The 18406-nt window shown below is 49.3% G+C and overlaps 2 protein-coding genes across 2 annotated transcripts; one reads left to right on the top strand and one right to left on the bottom strand.

Annotated features, from left to right (window-relative positions):
• Positions 1–10: 10 nt before the first annotated feature.
• Positions 11–8155, top strand: Tada2b (transcriptional adaptor 2B). Its single transcript, XM_021163681.3, has 2 exons — positions 11–459; positions 7053–8155. The coding sequence occupies exons 1-2, from the start codon at positions 190–192 to the stop codon at positions 8043–8045; spliced, it is 1263 nt and encodes a 420-aa protein (XP_021019340.1). The 5' UTR covers positions 11–189; the 3' UTR covers positions 8046–8155.
• A 4183-nt stretch (positions 8156–12338) lies between these two features.
• Grpel1 (GrpE like 1, mitochondrial) lies at positions 12339–18363 on the bottom strand. Its single transcript, XM_021163847.2, has 4 exons — positions 18245–18363; positions 14440–14602; positions 13337–13418; positions 12339–12982 (listed from the first exon to the last, which is right to left on the bottom strand). Exons 1-4 carry the CDS (start codon positions 18304–18306, stop codon positions 12636–12638), a joined length of 654 nt encoding a protein of 217 aa, XP_021019506.1. The 5' UTR covers positions 18307–18363; the 3' UTR covers positions 12339–12635.
• Positions 18364–18406: the final 43 nt, after the last annotated feature.

The following is an 18406-nucleotide window of genomic DNA, read 5'->3' as shown; positions in this document are numbered from 1 at the left end:
GAGGGCGCCTGCGTGCTGAGGCGGGACGCGGCCCGCCTGGCCGGCTCCGGCGGCGCCTGGGCGGGGGCGGCCGTGGCAGCGGCCGGCAGCGGCACGGGCGCGGCGGGCGCAACGAGCCCGGCAGGCGGCGGGGCGCTGACGGCCGGGGGCGCGGCGGCTGCGGGCCGGGCGGCGGGCGAGCGGGGGAAGATGGCGGAGCTGGGTAAGAAGTACTGCGTGTACTGCTTGGCCGAGGTGAGCCCGCTGCGCTTCCGCTGCACAGAGTGCCAGGACATCGAGCTGTGCCCCGAGTGCTTCTCGGCCGGCGCGGAGATCGGCCACCACCGCCGCTACCACGGCTACCAGCTGGTGGACGGCGGAAGATTCACACTCTGGGGTCCTGAGGCGGAGGGCGGCTGGACCAGCCGCGAGGAGCAGCTGCTGCTGGACGCCATCGAGCAGTTCGGCTTCGGCAACTGGGTGAGCGGCGGGCTACGGCTAGAAGGGAGGGCTTGGCTGGCTGGCTCGGTGCACGCTGCGGAGGGCCGCAGGTGGTCGGATGGTTGTGCCCCGAACGTGTTGGTCACCAGCGGTCACACAGCTGGTAGAGCAGGGCCTTGACCCATTGCCCCGACACGGAGCTGTCTGCCCTTCACACTCGTCCTCAAGAGGTGTGCATTGAACGCGGGTAGAGGGTAGGCCCTATGCGTTGCCAGGCTTATCCTTGAGTCAGATGGCAGCAAGCTAGATCCCACTGTCCTTTGCTGAGTTCCCCTAATACGGTTGCGTTCTCCTGGGCATAGTGGTGGGGAAGGCCAGAAGCCTGGACTGCTCGTCCCGCCTGCACTTAGTCTGCATTCAGGGCTTCGTGTGCTTTCTGTGGGTGTCAGCATGTGCCCTGTGTAAGGTTCTCAATGAGTAGCAGTATCTTGTTTAAGTCTTAGTCTCCACAGCACCCAGGACATGGTGTGATGGGTGGGCAGTAAAGAATGAACAAAGGCGTGTTCCTGAAGAGGCATGGATCCTGGGGTCTGCTTTCTAGCTGTCAGGTTTCTGTAGAGGTGGCTCACTGGTAGCAAGAGACTTCGTGTGTGCCAGCCAGATAGTGTGCTGGGCTCCTGGTTGTTCTCTGGCTGTCTCTAAGGAGCTCTCCTTTCTATTCCTCAACTCTGTTAGGGATGAGATCTGGCTGCATTGTCACCATTGCCTCCAAGAATATGTCACATCTTCAAGCTTTCAGAGAAGCAGGGAGCTCGGCATGACCCTCTCCTGTCCAGACTCTTCCCTGGTATGTTAGGGCCCTCTGACCCTAGCTTCCCCAAGCTTCCCCTACTCCAACCCTACTGCCCTCCTGTTCCAGATCATCGTAGAATGAGTGACCTTCTGGACCCACTTCCCCACTTAGGAAGGAGTCTACTCCACAGATGTCTTCCCAGTGAGCAACACTGGCTCCTGCTCTCTAAAAACAATGGGTTATTTGGTCTCTAAGTGGTGTTTATTGGTGTGGATTGAGCATATGCTCTGTACAGATCAGGCAGCATGAAGGACCTTGAAGAAGAGCCTCAGTGCAGAAAGTGTGGCATTCATTTGCTCTGTTCCTGGAGCTTGTCGCATACCTGGTGATCCCTCTCTACCTGATTGCCTGTGAAGACTCACTTGTCCTCTCTACACACAGAGCCAACCTAAAGCCATCAACCACATCCAATTGGTCAGTGGTCATGTATTGAAAAGATGTGCATAATGTAGCTACTGACCTACTCTTCTGGCCTGACCCATGATGGTGCTTACCTCTTGTGATCACTTCTCATGGTTTTACCGTTCTCTTCCTTCTGTTCTGTAACCCTTCTCACACATGAACATAGGGCATTCGGAGCATAAGCCGCATCTCGTTGGTCCTCAGTAACTTCAGTTCTGCTTCTTAGATTACACTCCAGTGCCTGCAGGGCCTGACAATGTCTATGGCTCTCTGTGAGCTCACGCGGATTCCCTTGATCATTTCCTTTCTTCTGCCTGAGGTGCTCTCACCTCAGTCAGGACTACTGACTGATCTCTGGCCTGCGTGTCACTGCTTCAGAGAGCCTTTCTTTCCTCACACCAGTCCTCCAGCACTTATTTCCAGAGGAGACACTGAAAAGAGTGAGAGTGTTAGTCCCAGGGACCCCAGCACTGCACTTGCTTTAGCTCTTGAAATCTGGGCTGTATTCAGGGAACCCTGCAGAAGAATATATATAAGAGCCAGAGGTCAGGAGGACACCAGGAGAACAAGGCCCTCTAAATGAGCTGAGCAAAGCTCCGATGAACTCAGATGAACAGAGGCTGAAGCAGCAAGCACGGGGCCAGCATGGGTCTGGGCCAGCATGGGGCTGCACCACGTCCTCTATGTATATAGTTTACTTTTCAGTTTAGTATTTTTATGGGACTTGCAAGTGTGAACGAGAGGGTCTCTGATTCTTATGCCCTCTCATTTGCTTCTGTTGGTTTGTCTTGTCCAACTTCAATGTTTTGGTTTTGTTCTATCTTACTTTGTTAAAAAGGAAAAGCAAGCCCAGTCTGTAGAGTCTTTAGCTCAGATAGTGTTTGTGCCCATTTGTGCAGCACAGTCAGAAGCCCAGCACTCAGGAACTAAAACATGTAAAATGTGGATGAACAGACAGGCTGGGGAAGGCCTCTTCTGAAGCAGCTCTTTCAGGCTTGAAGGCCAGAGGAGCTTGTTCAGTGTGCAGGTTCTCATGAGGCCCAGTCTCAGCGCTGGAAGAAGTAAAGACCAAGGGGAAGAGCACTGGGGCTTGACTGCCTGTGTGTGGTGCATGGACTGCTACCTGCTGAAGCAGCAGGAGTCTCAGGGTCAGGCCGAGAGATGCAGCCACTGAGCCTTCACTCAGGAATAGGAGGCTCTGTGACCCCTCTGTATGTGCTCTCTTAGGCCAGTTGCTTTACTCCTCTGCACCTTTGTTTTCTCCACCAGAGGCAGTACAGCTTGGATATGTGGCTCTTTTCTGAGCTTGTAGCCTACTTCACCGAAGCAGGTCTCAGTTTGGACCTGTGTAGAGCCTGTGCCAGCTCTGTTGTACCCTTTATGTACATATCATGTGACTTGCACAAGTAGCACTGTGGGGGTGAATTTATGTTCTTAGTTTGCAGTTGAAAGATGGCAACTGTGAGAATATAAGCTACTTGCGAAGAATTCCATAGCTTTGCCCATGATGGCTAGGTGTGATTATAATTTGGGCCTCTGCTACAGCACTAAGAGCATTAAGTAATGTAGTTGGAGACCAGGAGTTTACTGGTACAGTTGGAGGTGTGGCACCACCAGAAGGCTTTCCACCAGCCCTAGCTGGGACCTGTACCACAGAGAAGTCACAGAGGGGCTCATTCCATAGAAGGGAGGTTGACTGAGAGAAGAGGTGGTCCTCAGCAACACACACAGGTCAGGCCTACCCAGGTGCCTTAGAGGCTCCAGACAGCTGCTCTGTGGTGGGCTCTGGAACCCATGAGAACAAGCATGGAGACATTCAGAGCTTCAGAATAATCCAAGCTTTGGTAGATGAGCTACCAATTTTGTTTCTTGGCTCTAAAGACACTGGACTGTCACAGAAGAGGCAGTTTGAGAGGACCAGCTCCTCTACGGGGGCATCCACCAGGGGAAAGTGGGGCTCATGCCAGCTTATGTGGTTTTGAATGTAGTAAGAGGAACCAACGGAGAAAGTACTTGTCCCTAGGGACAGATGGGGCACCCTGGGTATAGCACATCTACACCTGGGCTAAAACATGTGCCAGGTGCTAGACAGAGTTGTGGTAAGGGACCTTTAGGACCATCATTCTTTTCACCAGGGTGGAAGACTTTCAGAGTTAGTAGCAGGAGTGAGTCGCCAGCCTATGTGTCTGACAGGATTGGTAAACATGATAAGGATAGACTAGAGGAGGAAAGATCCTGGGTAATTAAACAGCTTGGGGGTCACATAGAGCACTAACTCCCAATTGTTAGCTGAATCAGACTAACGAGGGGAGTGTATTTAAACACAGAAGAGGCTGGAGCAGTGCCCAAGGAAATGAGGTCTTAAGGTTGTCCAATACTCAGAAGAGTAGTGTGAGTCGGCTGTCTCAAAGGCCAGCTGTGTCCTGTAAGGCAGGAAGAAAAGTCATGGCTAGATGTCCCTTTGTATAACTGGCTGAGCTAGTGGTGGCCCAACCTGCCTTTTTCCTGGCCACACTGTCCTGCTGCCCCTCTCAAGACTCTGGGAGGGTAGTCTGATCCTGTACAGTCATGATGGGGTAGCAGGTGCAGCAGTGGCTTAGCTGTGAGAGCTCACTGGGGGCTTGAGAGGCTGACAGCAGCTTTGGCTAGCACTGACCATCTGGGGATGAAGAGAACGAGGTAGAACTGCCTGGGAGCACTTTATTGGGTATGTTGTCATCAGTGCTTTGGACCTGCCTTCCCCTGGTGGCTTCAGAATGCTTTCAAGGGCATTATGTTTCCTCCCCACTCCCCGGCCTTGTAGGTGCACCTCCCCAGGAAAGGGGGTTGTGGATTTTGCACCTTTTGATAGATGCTCCTTCATTTGAAGAGGGGAAAAAGGAGCCAGGGCTCCCTCTACACAGAGGATACATGGTCCTTCCTACCCCAAAGTCCAGCCTCAAACCTTTTAGGAAAGAAAGCCCAGCCCCTGGTTATGGCCAACCTCAGCCTGATTTGTGCTTCACAGTCCAGTTGCTGGAAGAATAGAGACAACAATGGAGTTAAGTGTCAGCTGGGTTGTGGTGGGGTTGTCAACTGAAGAGGAAGGACAGGAAGGAAACTGTAAGGCCCGCCCAAGTCAGTCAAGGTGCTGGAAATGTCGGGAACTGTGTGCATAGCACCCTTCCACCAGTCAGATTCAGGACCTGCCATCCTGTGGGGCTTGAGAGCTGGTTGAACCGGGAAAGAGCAGTGTCCAGCCTTGCTGTGTGACCACAGTGTCAGTGAGTCTATAAGGCAAACTCATCAGTCAGGAGAGGCCTGGGGTGCCAAGCATGTGGTGACAGGCAGCACTCCTGACCTGACTGCTAAATTTGAGATGCACAGTGGTGACTGGCCACGTGCTCACCCAAAGGTTTATTGACCTTGAGCTGTGGGCAGTGAGAGCACTGCTTTCTTGGGGACAGCTGTGAGGTCTCAGTGAGATGACATATGCAGGTACACTTACCTGTTACTTTTAATTTGACTACAACAAAATTCTTAAGAGGAACTGTCACAGGCTAGGAAGCAGCAAGAGTGAAGGGAAGAAGAGGTGGAGCCAGAAGGAAAGCTTTGGAAGACTGTGTGCTTGGACCACATACACACAAGGACACTCACAGTTTGAGTAACCCTGATAGTTCCTAATAGCAGGAGTGGTGTTGCAGATCACAGACTGCCTAGGCCCTGGGTACTGTGCTCGTGCCTCCCAATGCATCTGACCTTTCCTACTGCCTTGTGAATGGGACCTCAGCTGAGAATCTCAAGTTCTTGGGCTAAGTGGTCAGCTAATCCAGCCAAATCAGTGACCTCTAGGTTCTGTAAGAGACCAAAGAAAGTGGAGAAGGATTAAGGAATAGACCTGATGTCATCCTCTGGCCTCGGCACCACATATATGTGCATGTATGTAAGTCTTTGCAACTGAGAAACCTTGTATGCCACTCTCTGAACCCCTCACCAAGGCCTAGAGAAGCATCTCTGAGAAAACCAGACTCTATCTGGCCTGAGTGATTTTGTCTTTGCTGGACAGGATCAGAGGCTCTGCAAGGATCAGCAGCAGCCAGCCATAGTGATGCCTTGGTGCTTCCTGCGAAGAACAAGCTGGGCTGAGGCTAATAGAGACATTTAAAGTTGGAGTCTTGTAAGCCTACCCACCCACCCACCCACCCACCCAGAAGACCAGAAGCTATCCCTTGCTATAATCTTCACTTTTATCCTTAGGAGTCTTTGGAGAACCTGCCTCCATGTGTCAGAATTGCTTTCTTCATTTTGCTTTGTTAAGGTTAACCTACAATGACTCAGGCCAGTGGGAGGGTCCAGGGGCTCTATGCTCCAGGTATATGTCCCATAAAAGGCCCAGATGAAGGGCTGCTTAGCTGAATTGGGCCTTTTTACCTCACACACTACCTAGCTTATGATCCGGACAGCCATCAGCTCCAACTGGCCATCAAGGGCATAGAGATTGGATCAGGCATGACCATTTGGGGCCCAAAGCAATTGACCCCCACTAAACTCTGTATAGCCTGCAGCTCAAAAGAGGTATTGCTGGTTCTGGAACTTGTGTTGAGAATAGCAACTGGGAAATGAGTGTGCATTTTGAGCAATTACTTTCTGAAGTGGCTTTAGTGGTTGACTTTAAGGAAGAGGCCTCTTGGCAAAAGGAAAAGATTGAGGGAGCCATTCAGTTTCCTTTCTTGCAGAAGTGGAGAAGGCTTTCAGCAGTGGCAGCCCGGCAGTTAGCTTCTGTATGCCCATCATCTCCAGCCATCTAAGAGAGGAACAAGCTACAGTCTAGAACCTAAGGCTGGAACAAAGCTAAGGAGTCCTGGCCTTTTGTCCTAGGATACACAGAGAATCAGTCCCTTTTGTAGTCGTTCTGCATGGACTTGCTTTGCCCTCTGGGCAAGTTGGCAAGTCTTCTTTTTAGTCTGAGTGAGAAGTATGTCCTCTGACACCATATTGTCTTCAAATGTTCTTCAGGATTTGCAGTGGGTAAAATGTCCAATAGCACATGTCTGGCTTCTCTTTAAGAAGTCAAAGAACCAAGAATGACTTTTAGCCAGCTGTCACCAGCTCCCATATAGCCTTGCACAAGTCTGTAGCTCTGGATCTTTCCGCTCAGGTACATTTATATAGGTTCCTTTGTTGGGATGCATACCTGAACATCTTTCAGGGGCTAACTGGTGTGTGTGTGTGTGAGAGAGAGAGAGGGAGAGAGAGGGAGAGAGAGAGAGAGAGAGAGAGAGAGAGAGAGAGAGAGAGAGAGAACAGCATTGATAGGAAGTAGCCCAAATAAAGCTTTGTGAGATGGTGGGACGAACTTGAGTGAAGTGGCTTGATGGTCTGGCTTTTGTCATTATAGGAAGACATGGCTGCACATGTTGGTGCTTCACGGACTCCCCAGGAAGTGATGGAGCACTACGTTAGCATGTATATCCATGGGAACTTGGGCAAAGCCTGCATCCCTGACACCATCCCCAACCGGGTGACAGATCATACCTGCCCCAGTGGAGGCCCTCTCTCGCCTAGCCTTACCACACCTTTACCCCCATTGGACATCTCTGTGGCTGAGCAGCAGCAGCTGGGCTACATGCCACTGCGAGATGATTATGAGATAGAGTATGACCAGGATGCTGAGACGCTCATCAGTGGGCTGTCTGTGAACTATGATGATGATGATGTGGAGATAGAGCTCAAGCGTGCCCATGTAGACATGTATGTGCGGAAGCTGAAGGAGAGGCAGCGCCGGAAGAACATTGCCAGAGACTATAACCTGGTACCAGCCTTCCTGGGCAAGGACAAGAAGGAGAAGGAGAAGACATTGAAGAGAAAGATCACCAAGGAGGAGAAAGAGCTGCGGCTGAAACTACGGCCACTCTACCAGTTCATGTCCTGCAAAGAATTTGATGACTTATTTGAAAACATGCACAAAGAAAAGATGCTTCGCGCCAAGATTCGAGAGCTGCAGCGCTACCGGCGCAATGGCATTACAAAGATGGAGGAGTCGGCCGAATATGAGGCCGCCAGACACAAACGGGAGAGGAGGAAGGAGAACAAAAACCTGGCCAGCTCCAAAAGGGGGAAGGAGGATGGCAAAGACAGTGAGTTTGCAGCCATTGAGAACCTTCCTGGGTTTGAGCTGCTGTCAGATAGGGAGAAGGTTCTCTGTAGTTCATTGAACTTGAGTCCTGCACGCTATGTGACTGTGAAGACTATTATAATTAAAGATCACCTCCAGAAGCGGCAAGGGATCCCCTCTAAAAGTCGCCTTCCCAGTTATCTGGACAAGGTCCTAAAGAAAAGGATTTTAAATTTCCTCACAGAAAGTGGGTGGATATCCAGGGATGCTTCCTGAGGCCAGAGGATGCTAAAGCAGCTTGTGAGCCAAATGATCTGGGGTCTCCCCCAACATTGTTGCTCTTTTAAACAAATTGAATTCTTTTTTCAAGGCTTAATTTTTTTTTTTCATGACCTGGAAGAAGCAATAGTAGCAATCTTAAATTTGACTCATGGGGGGAGATAAGCGTGTGTCTTTTTAACTTAGTCCTAAGGTAATCCTTTCAGAAGACAGCTTGCCTTTGTGTTCCTATGAAGACTGTCCCCAACCTTGGACGCGTCCCCTTTATTTCATGAGCCTTTCCCCATTTGGGTTAAGAAGCTGTTATGCTGTGGGAGCCAGGAGCCATGTGTTCCTGCCATCAGCTTTTCTCTGGTGACACAAGCTTTACTCAGGAGGGCTGTTGTTGGCACCCCTTTGCTGAGCCCACTGCTGCCCCTCCCCCAGCTGACACCCCAAGCACAGCCCCGGCACACCGCACTTTACCGGGAGGCAGGCTGTGCACAGAACCCTCTGCTGTGGAGGCCAGAGACCACCACCAGGCCCGCTCCCCACTGAGCCACTTAAGATGAGCCCCTCATTTGCACACAGTGACCACATGAGCTTCCACTTACCTGACAACAGCCATTTCAGGCCCTCAATAGTGCTTGCTTCATCTTAGCCTGGCCCAGCCTGGGCTGCCTGGACAGGCTCTCCTGGCACATTCCTGTCCCCTTTGAATGGGAAAGCAGTTAACGGAAGGGCCACAGGGTCAGATGAGGGCTGCCTTTCGCTGCTGTGAACACATACAGTACACCTGACTTGGAAGACCCTTTTGAGTTCAAGGCAGAGTGTGCAATGTTGAAATGGAGCAGTAGGTGCTGAGGACTTCCACTACCATTGCAGATCCCCTTTCACTAAATATAAGACATGCTAGCTAGCCTGGCTCAGTGAGCTGATTAGCATATGGCAGGGGGCCTAGGAAGTACAGAGCATCCTGCCTGTGCCTTGGAGCCTGCGCACTGCTTTTGTATGTGATCTTGCAACAAACTCAGAAATGGCTCCTTCCCAGCCCTACTGAAAAGCTTGTTTCTGGGGCCTCCTTTACGGATTCATATGGTACCTTCCTTCTAAACTTGAGGAAGGCATTTGTCTTCCGGCTGCTCAGGGCTCTCACGCCCAGACCCTGCTTTAGAGTCCTGGAGTGACCACAGCCCCTGCCCCCTGTCCCTGAGAGGTACAAGAGCCTGTTTACCTCATAGAGTGTTTGGGCTCGGAAGTAAAAGTGAAGTTATTTTGAAGAAAACTCATTTCCAAGGACGACATGACGACGTGCCTTTTCATTTTACATCCTCTGTCCCCTAGGGTAAGTTTTTCAGCATTAAATAAAACATTTCAAATATACTGTAAATGGCTTTAGTTGTAAAGTGCATTGTGGGCCAGCAGGCCCAGATTTCTCTTGACACCAGAAGATGCTGAGCAATGGTGTCAAAGGACCAGCTCCACACTGCCCCCTGCAGTTGAATAGTGGACAGTAGCTGGTGTGACAACAGCAATGGGGTAGCTGGTGCTCAGTGCCTAGGTGAGCCAGTGGTTCTCAAAGTAGGGTTCCCCAGGCACTGTCAGAAATACAGTCATACCCCAGGTTAAATCTTGAAGGAGAGATTTGGGGGCTTCATTAACAGGGACTAGCAGGGTGTTTTTCAAACCATCCCAGTGGCTGGGATGCAAGCTCAAGTTTGAGAACCACTGGTTTTGTCCTGGTGTTTCCAGCACCAGAATCCCAGCTTGGTGAGGTTTGAAGTTTCAGTGTGTCTTCTACAAAATGACAGCCAGATCTACATTAGCTTGAGAAGCAGAGGATTCTGTCAACATGTGGCCAAGGGCTGTTGGACAAAAAGCTGTGCTTAAGCAGGCATATAGTGTGTGTACATCTTTCGATGATATAAATTTATTTGGGCGTGACTGTTTTAAAACACCATAATGAATGTATAATTAATTTATGTTCAAGTATTAATATTGTTACAAGGGAAAAGTAATATTAGGATTGTTTGCTCTCCTGTCTGCCCCAGCTGTTTCTGGCATATAATTTTTTGTTAGCTGAGACATTGACATGTTTGTATTTAATTCTCTTGATAAATTAGCTACTACAACCCCATGGAACCAAGTCTTTTCAAATTTCAACAAACTGTCTTTGAGTCAGAAAAGTTAGATAACTCTTCAACTGTTTGAAATAATGCTCTCTGGGAGGCCAACATTCCAAGAATGTATTAAGAACTGAAACCCTACCATTTTTATTCTTCTTTTACATTAAATTGTTGAGAACAGAGTTGTGTCTGTTTGCTTCTTGATCCTCCAACTTTTCAGCACACTCTGCTGTTAAACCAGCTTCTGACCCAAGGTGACAAGCTGCTGTAGCATAGCAGAAGGCCTTGAGGGCCATGCAGCTACACATCACGGTGAGTCTGATCCTCAACGTGCCAAACATGATTTCCATGGAGCAGGGCCCATTTCCAGCTGCCTCTGGCTAGCCAAACTCAACAACTTTGCCAGCTATGACCTTGCTGCTTCCAGTCACTAGGCTTGCATGTGGCAGAGCAAGACCTGAATGTCCAGGAGAGATGTGTGCACATCTCCTGTTAGTGTTGACTGATTAACTTACAAATGGCACATCTAGGCTGGTCATAGCTACCTGATGGTGCCAGGTCACCAAAACCAGAGTATGCAAGTGGCTCCTACAAAACAGCAGGCAGTCTCCATAATGCCATACAGACTTAAAAGTCCTCTTCATGTTCGCTGTCAACCATTCTGAGACTTCATTATTGTGGTTTAGTGGAACTCTTCTCCCTGCATGGGTTTCCAGAGACTGAACTCAGGTCATTAGGCTTGGCAGCGGGCACCTTTCCTGGCTGAGTAATCTTGCTGGCCTCTGAAAGCTTGTCTTCAGTCTGACATGGAGCTGACGAGACCTTGCAGAGCTCTGTGCTGTTCAGCAACTTTAGCTGAAAAGGGCCGACATGCAACCATGGGAGTCTAATGGTGTATTCACTTACGCAATGTGAAGGCACACTGCCTTTGCTGTCAGGCTGCCCTCCATCTGGCTATTGTTTTGTTTCAATAGTTCAAGGCAGCTTAAAGGAAGAAACTCGGTGATGAGGGAAGCTTGAATTTGGGGAAAATTACTTGTATTGTTCAAATTTAGTAACAAAACAGAATACCCCTACCTCTGTGGCTTTGCCTGTTCTGCCCTGGCTTCTACACAAGGGTATACTCAAGGCCTTACTCACTGCTGTCGCAAGGCTTCCTTTACATCACCATTTCATCAGCTTTTCTGAGCTTGCAATAACAGGGAAGAATCTTTTGGCTGGTGGGAGCCTAAAGTCAGCTTTTCTGTGTGTCGTGGCTTTGGCTGCCTGGCTTTCTCCCATGAGCTGTATTATAACTATATGTAAGGCCAGTGTACAGTCCAGGCTTCTGTAGCTCCAAGCTTGAAGAGCTGAGTAAGCCAAGGTTTCTCCTCAGGAGCCTACCAGATCTTCATTAGATGACAAAATCCAATACCAGAAAGTGGGAAGATAAAAGACGAGCCTTCTAATCTCCTTGACCACAACCTCCCAAGTGGCAATGTCTAAGCATGCCAGCCATGCAGCTTTACGGTCAACATGGTCTGTCTGGATAGGGCTTGATGTCCTTAGCAACTACTTAGTTATAGCTTAAGAGTATAAACAGGGAAAAAGCTAAACATGTTCAAATTCATGGCTTCCTTTCCCAGTCTGAAGGCTAACATTCACAATAGCTAAATACTGTCTGATGGGGAACAGTTGTGAACTGTGTTCAGATGCTGACGACTATGCTGGAGATCTGGTTGCAGCCCAGATGCTGGCATCATCAAGCATCTCCTGTCTGTGCTGTGTAAAATTGCTTTCTGTCACCTGATCAGCCAGTGGCTGGCCAGAAAGTCGGCAGAGTGTCACTATGAGGTTGAATGGAGCAGGAGCAGGAGCAGCCAGGGCAAGACTAAGATAGCAGGTAACTGGGCACATGACTGGGTGGTAGGCAGCATGGTCGGGTTAGAAGAGATAAGAAAGAACCCTGCCTTGGTGTAGTGCAAGCAGCTCATCACTAAGTACACCAGGACTCCGTGTCATTTCAGAGCAAGGGCAGGTGTCCAAATTCCAGGACTTTTACACCGACCTGTGAAGGAATGCACTCTTGAAGGTCTTACTTTCGCTGGCAACAAGTGTTCCTGCTCTGGCTCTTCCCTTCCAGGGAGGGCCACCACCTGAGTGATACCAGTGCCTTGGCACTCAGAGGTAGACTGTGCAGCATAGATATAGCCAAAGACCTTTTATTTGTGTAAAGTACTTAATCACCAGGTGGAACAGATACAATGTTAGCATACTACTCCCGAGGTCCTGCTGGCCCTCTTCTGAAGTAGGTAATGCTAAATTCAGTGACCAGACTCCCAGAGTCCCTAACTGTGCAAGCAGCTTCATGTTCTGCTTAGCTTACTTAAGATTTCCAACAAGGCTGGGCAAGGGTCAGATGTATTCACAGATGAGAAATTACAAGCCCGCCCTTCGAGTTCTAGCAAGTGACCTACAAAGTCCAGAGCCTTGAGGGAGGGAGCTAAGCGTCCTTCACCACCCCCACCAAAGCTGGCCTCAGCGTGCGTCCGTGCAGCTTGTAGCCCACCTTACTAACTAGTGCCACAGTGCCTGGTTCTTTCCCCTCCACAGGGGTGTGGAACAAGGCCTCATGTTCGTAAGGGTCGAACTTGGCCCCAATTGGGTCAAGCCTGAGCAAGCCGTGTTTTGTGAACACCTTCTGAATCTGGACTTCAGTCATCACGAGCCCTTCATAAAGACTCTTCAGGTGAGGGTTGTTGTTGCTGATCTCCTCCTTTGGAACACTCTGGGTTGCCTTCTCCAGGATGTCTGCAACCTCCAGCAAGTCCTTGCAGAAACCCTGGATGCCTGCAGGGAGGAATAGATGGTCTGCATGTAAGTCTCAATTGCATGGGCTCCTTACACAGGGATGGTCAAATCATTAAGTAGACCACAGTACTTTAATAATTTAAAACACCCAAAGGAGCCTTCTCTGGGATAAGAGCAGGTAACATGGGCTAAAAATGGGTAGGAAAGGAAGAAAACAGGTAAAAAGGGAAATTAGTGTAAAGTGTCCTTGAGGCTCCCAAACCAAGGTGGCAGGTCATGGGCAGCTGAGCAGTAGAGCAGCAACAGGTGAAGGCAGTGGAAGACCCATCACATTACATGCTGGTCACAGCTGCAGCCCTGCTCCTTCCCCTTGAAACCACAATGTCTGCTTACCATATAACTTGGCCTCCTCTACCAGCTTCTGGCTTCTCTGCCGTAGATTCTCAGTATCTGCCAAAGCACGTTTGTATTTTTCCTAAGGGGGTGGGGGGATTATATAACAAAATGTGTAAGAAAGCCATTCTGATTTTGAAATGATTCAACATACTCCAAATCAGAACATAAATAAAACCTGTCATTAACTGAGATTTTAGACAAAACCAGGACAGTTTAGAAGAGTAATTTATACTTGTGCTAGGGTCTACAAGAAGCAGGGAATGTCCTACCCAAGCCGACAATGGGAAAGAGCCAAAGTCCTTAAGTGCTGATTGATACCTTTGTCACCTGTGAGGGAAGAATGCTATTTTCCTGTCCAACTTGAGGGTGTGGAAGCACATCACTAGTGGTCACCAACCTCAGTTCCTGCCTCCCAGGAGAGGAAGGAGGATCACTTGGTAGGAAATCTCAAGAGGTCAAGCTCACGTACCTAGCCAGATAATTACCGTCCTTGCCTCTCTCCACTGTCCCTGTCGCTACCTATTCTGACCATTTCCAGCTTAATGTCCATTGGTGGACTCCAGAGGTCTCTACTATACCTCTGATCTCAGTTTTCAGGCAGTCTTGGAGCAAGGCTCTAAGACAACTCGTTCTGTTCTAGCCTTGGTGACTTGGGAAGTTCTGCTAGCTTTTCTGTGTCTCATTTTCCTCATCCATGAAGGGACCACAGTGCCAGCTAGGTAAGTGACACTACAAATCGTCCACACCCTTAAGGAACTTGACTGGTGCCTGCTTTTCAACATAGAGTGGTAATTGCTACCACTGACTCCCATACTCAACTCCTATACATAGAATTTTCTGGTTCCCTTCCTGAGTCCCAGCTCAATCGTAACAAGTATTCCCCATTTGTAGAGAAAACATTGCAGAGTCAACACAAAAACTCCCCAGGTCAGAAGAAGAGCCACAGAGGGTTTGAATTCTAATTCTCGTTTGACAGTTAGCTTGCTACCTGGGTCTGCAGCAGGAAGTAGACAAATTATTAAATGACTTTGCTCTGTCATCTGTGAACTTGGCCCATGCAGGCAGCAATCCAGCAGTGTGCACACCCTGAGGGTCCTTACCATGGTCTCCCTTAGCTGCTCTTCCAGCTTCGCCTTCTCTTCCAGGAGGGTCTTGTCTGCAGAGGGTGGATCCGTCTTTGGCTCACAATGACCCAAGTCCTCGTCCAGGTTCTGGCCATTGTTCTTCTGTTTCGTAGCTGTGCACAACAAGCGAGGAGAAGGCCTAGGAAAAAGCCCACACATAAATGGAGCCAGCCTTTCAGCTTGCTAAAGATAAAAAGCAGATTTTTAGAAATTTGGGCTTTTGAGATGGCTCAGTGGGTAAGGATACTGGCTACCAAGCCTGACAACCAGAGTTCTATTTGCAGGACCCACATGGTAGAAAGAGCCAATTTCCCACAAGCTGTCCCAATCTCCACACACACTCACTGTACAGATATGCAAGCCCCTTCCCCTACCAAAGGGAATATTTAAAACAAAATTATAAATCTGGGTAATTTCAAACTACTTACTAGAAAAGACTTATACCTCACAAAGGCAACTGTGACATACAAAAGGCGTGTGCTATGGGGCTGGGGGAAGTGCCTCAATCGGTGAAGACCTGCAGTGCAGCACCAAGACCTGAGTCTGTACTCCCAGAACCCACATAAGAAAGCCAAGTATGGAGGCACACCTGGAGTCCTAGTGTTGAGGTGGCAGAGACAGGCAGATTCCTGAAGCCCACTGGCCACCCACTCTAGTTAAATCACGACCTTCAAGCTGGCTTATTGGGTTAAGGTACTAGCAGCCAAGACAGTCATTACCTAAGTTCAGTCCCCAGGACCTATATAGTGGAAGGAGAGAACTAATTTCTTCGAGTTGTCCTGATTTCCACACATTTGCTATGGCCCCCCAACAAATAAGTAAATGAGGGTGGGATAGAGGCAAGATCCCTGATGCTGACCTTGGGCCTTCCCAATGTGCTCACATCACATACACCACACAAAGAATGTGGATGCCTTTTTAGGTATGTCAGTATGAGAGTATGCCACAAGAGTGAAGTGTCCTAGGAGACCAAAAGAGGGTATTAGGTCCCCTGGAGCTGGAATTACAGGTAGTTGTGAACTGTCCAATATGAGCTTGGGTCCTACAGAAAAGAAACAAACACTCAACTATAGAGCCATCTCTCTACTTCTGCCCCTATCCTAACAGTCTTTAACAGTACATGGCATAGGTGGCTGTGGCTGCCCCATTAGGTGTTATTAATGCACTCTGATACCCACCAACTAACAGGATCATCTGACAAAACAGTTCACAGAAAGCAGCCCTGTCATTAAGTGACATGTGACTATGTACAATCTGTAATCCACCCTTGGCCTGTGTCCCCTATCTATCTTCTCATGTATTCTATGGTGTCCCCTTGAGTCCAAGCACCCAGCCCCCTTTCATAGAATAAGACCCACTGTACATCCTGCTGATGACAGTGGCCTAAGCAAAAATCTTGTCACCAGACAGAAAAAAGTAAACACCCAAAACACAGTGACCTATGGCTGCAGGGAAACACAGGAGACTGTTTTTCTTTTCTGAGCAAGGACCTCACTCTTGTAACCTTGGCTGGCTAGGAATTTGATATGTATAACAGGTTGGCCCCAAACTCAACAGGGCTCTGACTCCCTCTGTCTCCCAAGTGCTGGGGTTAAAGGTGTGGACCACAATGCCCAACAAACTGATATAACAAAAAAGAAAAAAAAAATGTATTGCTATTATATTTATTATGTGCATGTTTGTCTGTCTCTGTGTGCGTTTGTGTGTGTGTGTGTGTCTGTGTAAGTATATGCCACCTAAGTTTGTATGTGTGTGTGTGTGTGTGTGTGTAAGTATATGCCACATAAGTTTGGGTGCCTATGAAACCACTGGATACTCTGGAGCTGGAACTGCAGGCAGTTGTGATCTGTCCCAGTGTGGACGCTAGGAACTAAACTTAGGTCCTCTACAAGAGCAGCAAGCATTCTCAGCCACTGAGACTTCTCTCCAGCTCCTATTTTTCTTTTCTGATGTATTTGTTTATTCAGAGATTGAGTCTGGCAATAAACTTGCAGTCCTTTGGCCTCGGTCTCCCAGGTGCTGAGTCCTGGGATTACAGTGTGTGTGCTCTTGTGCACAGGTCCACAGCAGGCCCAGGTGAGCTACAGGCGGGTAAGAGAGATACATCTCAGGAACTGGGAATCACTTGGACAGAGAGATGGAAGTGGGAGTGCTATGCAGAGGAAATGGGAAGAGAAGTCCAAAGGAGTCCTGGAAGTGAGCCTGAAGAGGTGTGGGATCTCCTGGGGCTGGAGTTACAGGTGGCTGACCTACCCAGTGTGGATGATGGGAATTAAACCCAGGTCCTCCACAAAAGCAGCCAGTACATAACCACTGAGCCCCATCCATCTCTCTCTGGCTCCAGCAGTGATCTTTTAATTTTATTTTTACTTTCATGCTTTTAAAAAGTCTAAGAATCTGGGCTGGAGAGTTGGCTCGGTGGTTGAGAGCATGTTCCTCTTGTGGAAGACCTGACTTTGATTCCCAGCTAACAACTACCTAACTCTAAGAGTTCCAGGGTATCTGACACTTTTCTGAACTCTGAAGGCACTAGGCATACACATGGACATACACATACAAGCAAAACATCCACACACATAAGTTTAAAAAAGAAACATCAGTAATTAATTTTGAAAAACAAAATTATGCTAAGAATATAAAAACTTACAAAATGTGAAGGCTGCCTTCACTATGAATTATTTCCACCTCTAGGAGTGACCACCACAGCCTTTCAGCAGATCAGTTTTGCTGTCCTAGGGCTGTGTCTTGGAGGGAAGAGGGAAGCCAAGCTTATGGGATACTGTGGAGTTACGACTTCCTACTAGAGCATCTTTCTTCAAAACCACAATTTCAGAGACAGACATGAACCAAGCTGCCGGATGGGACAGGGCCGGATGGGATGGGAAATGGGGGTTCTTTCCTGTCAACTCTAAACAGAGCACCACAAATAGGAAGTGCGTCCCCCGGAATACTTCAGACTCCTCCCCGCTTTGCACAACATAGACCTGTTTTCATCTTGTAGTCACATGTACGAGATCATCCTCCTGGTCACTCTCACCAGCTGAAAAGGCCAGCACCCGTTCGCTCAGTTTCTATAAGACTCAGGCCAAAGTCTCTCTTTTTTTAATCAACCAAAAACTTGGTCCTAGCAGGGAACAAGCTAAAGATACCGAGCCTAACTGTGGAGAGGCGATTTAAAAACCTGAAGCCACGGGTAAAAGTAAAGATGGCAAAAATGGACATTTGTGTAAATAAACTGCACACACACTGGCTTTCTTGCTCCTTGGACCCCACATTCGGCGGAAGGCAAAAGTGGGGGAAGGAATGTGAGGGACAGTGGAAAAAGCCCACAAACCAGGCAGTACACATCCTGGACTGGATTAGGGATTAGCAACCCCAGCCTCTGGACAGGCGGGCTTCTGCCTGGCTGCCTGACCTTGGGCAAGTCTCCCGCTTCTAGGCTTGACTTTTGCAATTCCAGGAGGGGTGGTGCCCCTATGCCCGAGAGAGTGCCGGGTGTCGCCAGACAAGCAAATGGCGGAGCCTTCCACCTGACGCATCACCCAGATCCCCGCATTTACGCCCCAGCGGCCCCACTCCTCGGTCTTGAGCCCAGTACGCGCAGTGCCGCACAGTAAATACCGGGACAGCCGCGCGTTGAGGCCAGGCACAGGGACTCGATGGTGAGGATGTGACTTCAGGGTGCACGGGCACCGGCTGCGGGGACCAGACCTGCCGCTAAAGACCCCACCAGAGCTCTCGGCCGTGAGTGAGGCCGACGCAGGGGAGTGAGCTCTCTTACCTGAACGACAGTGCCAAAGTCGGGAGACTGCGCCGCGCCAGCCTCACACACCGAGCCGCCATGACTGCCCCCGAGGTCGCGTCACTGCGCCCACACTGAGCATGCGCGGACGCCCCTTACACCGGTTTTCCCACCTACTGCTGCTTTTTAGCTAATCCGTGA

The sequence above is a fragment of the Mus caroli genome, unplaced genomic scaffold, assembly GCF_978045245.1.
Source record: "Mus caroli unplaced genomic scaffold, Mus_caroli_1 scaffold_4, whole genome shotgun sequence".
Classification (NCBI taxonomy): domain Eukaryota; kingdom Metazoa; phylum Chordata; class Mammalia; order Rodentia; family Muridae; genus Mus; species Mus caroli.
The sequence above is the reverse complement of the archived record's forward strand: the minus strand, read 5'-3'. Positions and strand labels throughout refer to the sequence as shown.

Excerpts from the sequence above, each read along its gene's own strand:
- Grpel1 (XM_021163847.2), bottom strand. The coding sequence starts at position 18,306 with ATGGCGGCTCGGTGTGTGAGGCTGGCGCGGCGCAGTCTCCCGACTTTG. Across the intron at positions 14,603-18,244 it reads ACTTTGGCACTGTCGTTCAG|GCCTTCTCCTCGCTTGTTGT; the intron begins GTAAGAGAGCTC and ends GCTTTTTCCTAG. Across the intron at positions 12,983-13,336 it reads AGAGGAGGCCAAGTTATATG|GCATCCAGGGTTTCTGCAAG; the intron begins GTAAGCAGACAT and ends TCCTCCCTGCAG.
- Tada2b (XM_021163681.3), top strand. The coding sequence starts at position 190 with ATGGCGGAGCTGGGTAAGAAGTACTGCGTGTACTGCTTGGCCGAGGTG. Across the intron at positions 460-7,052 it reads AGTTCGGCTTCGGCAACTGG|GAAGACATGGCTGCACATGT; the intron begins GTGAGCGGCGGG and ends TTGTCATTATAG.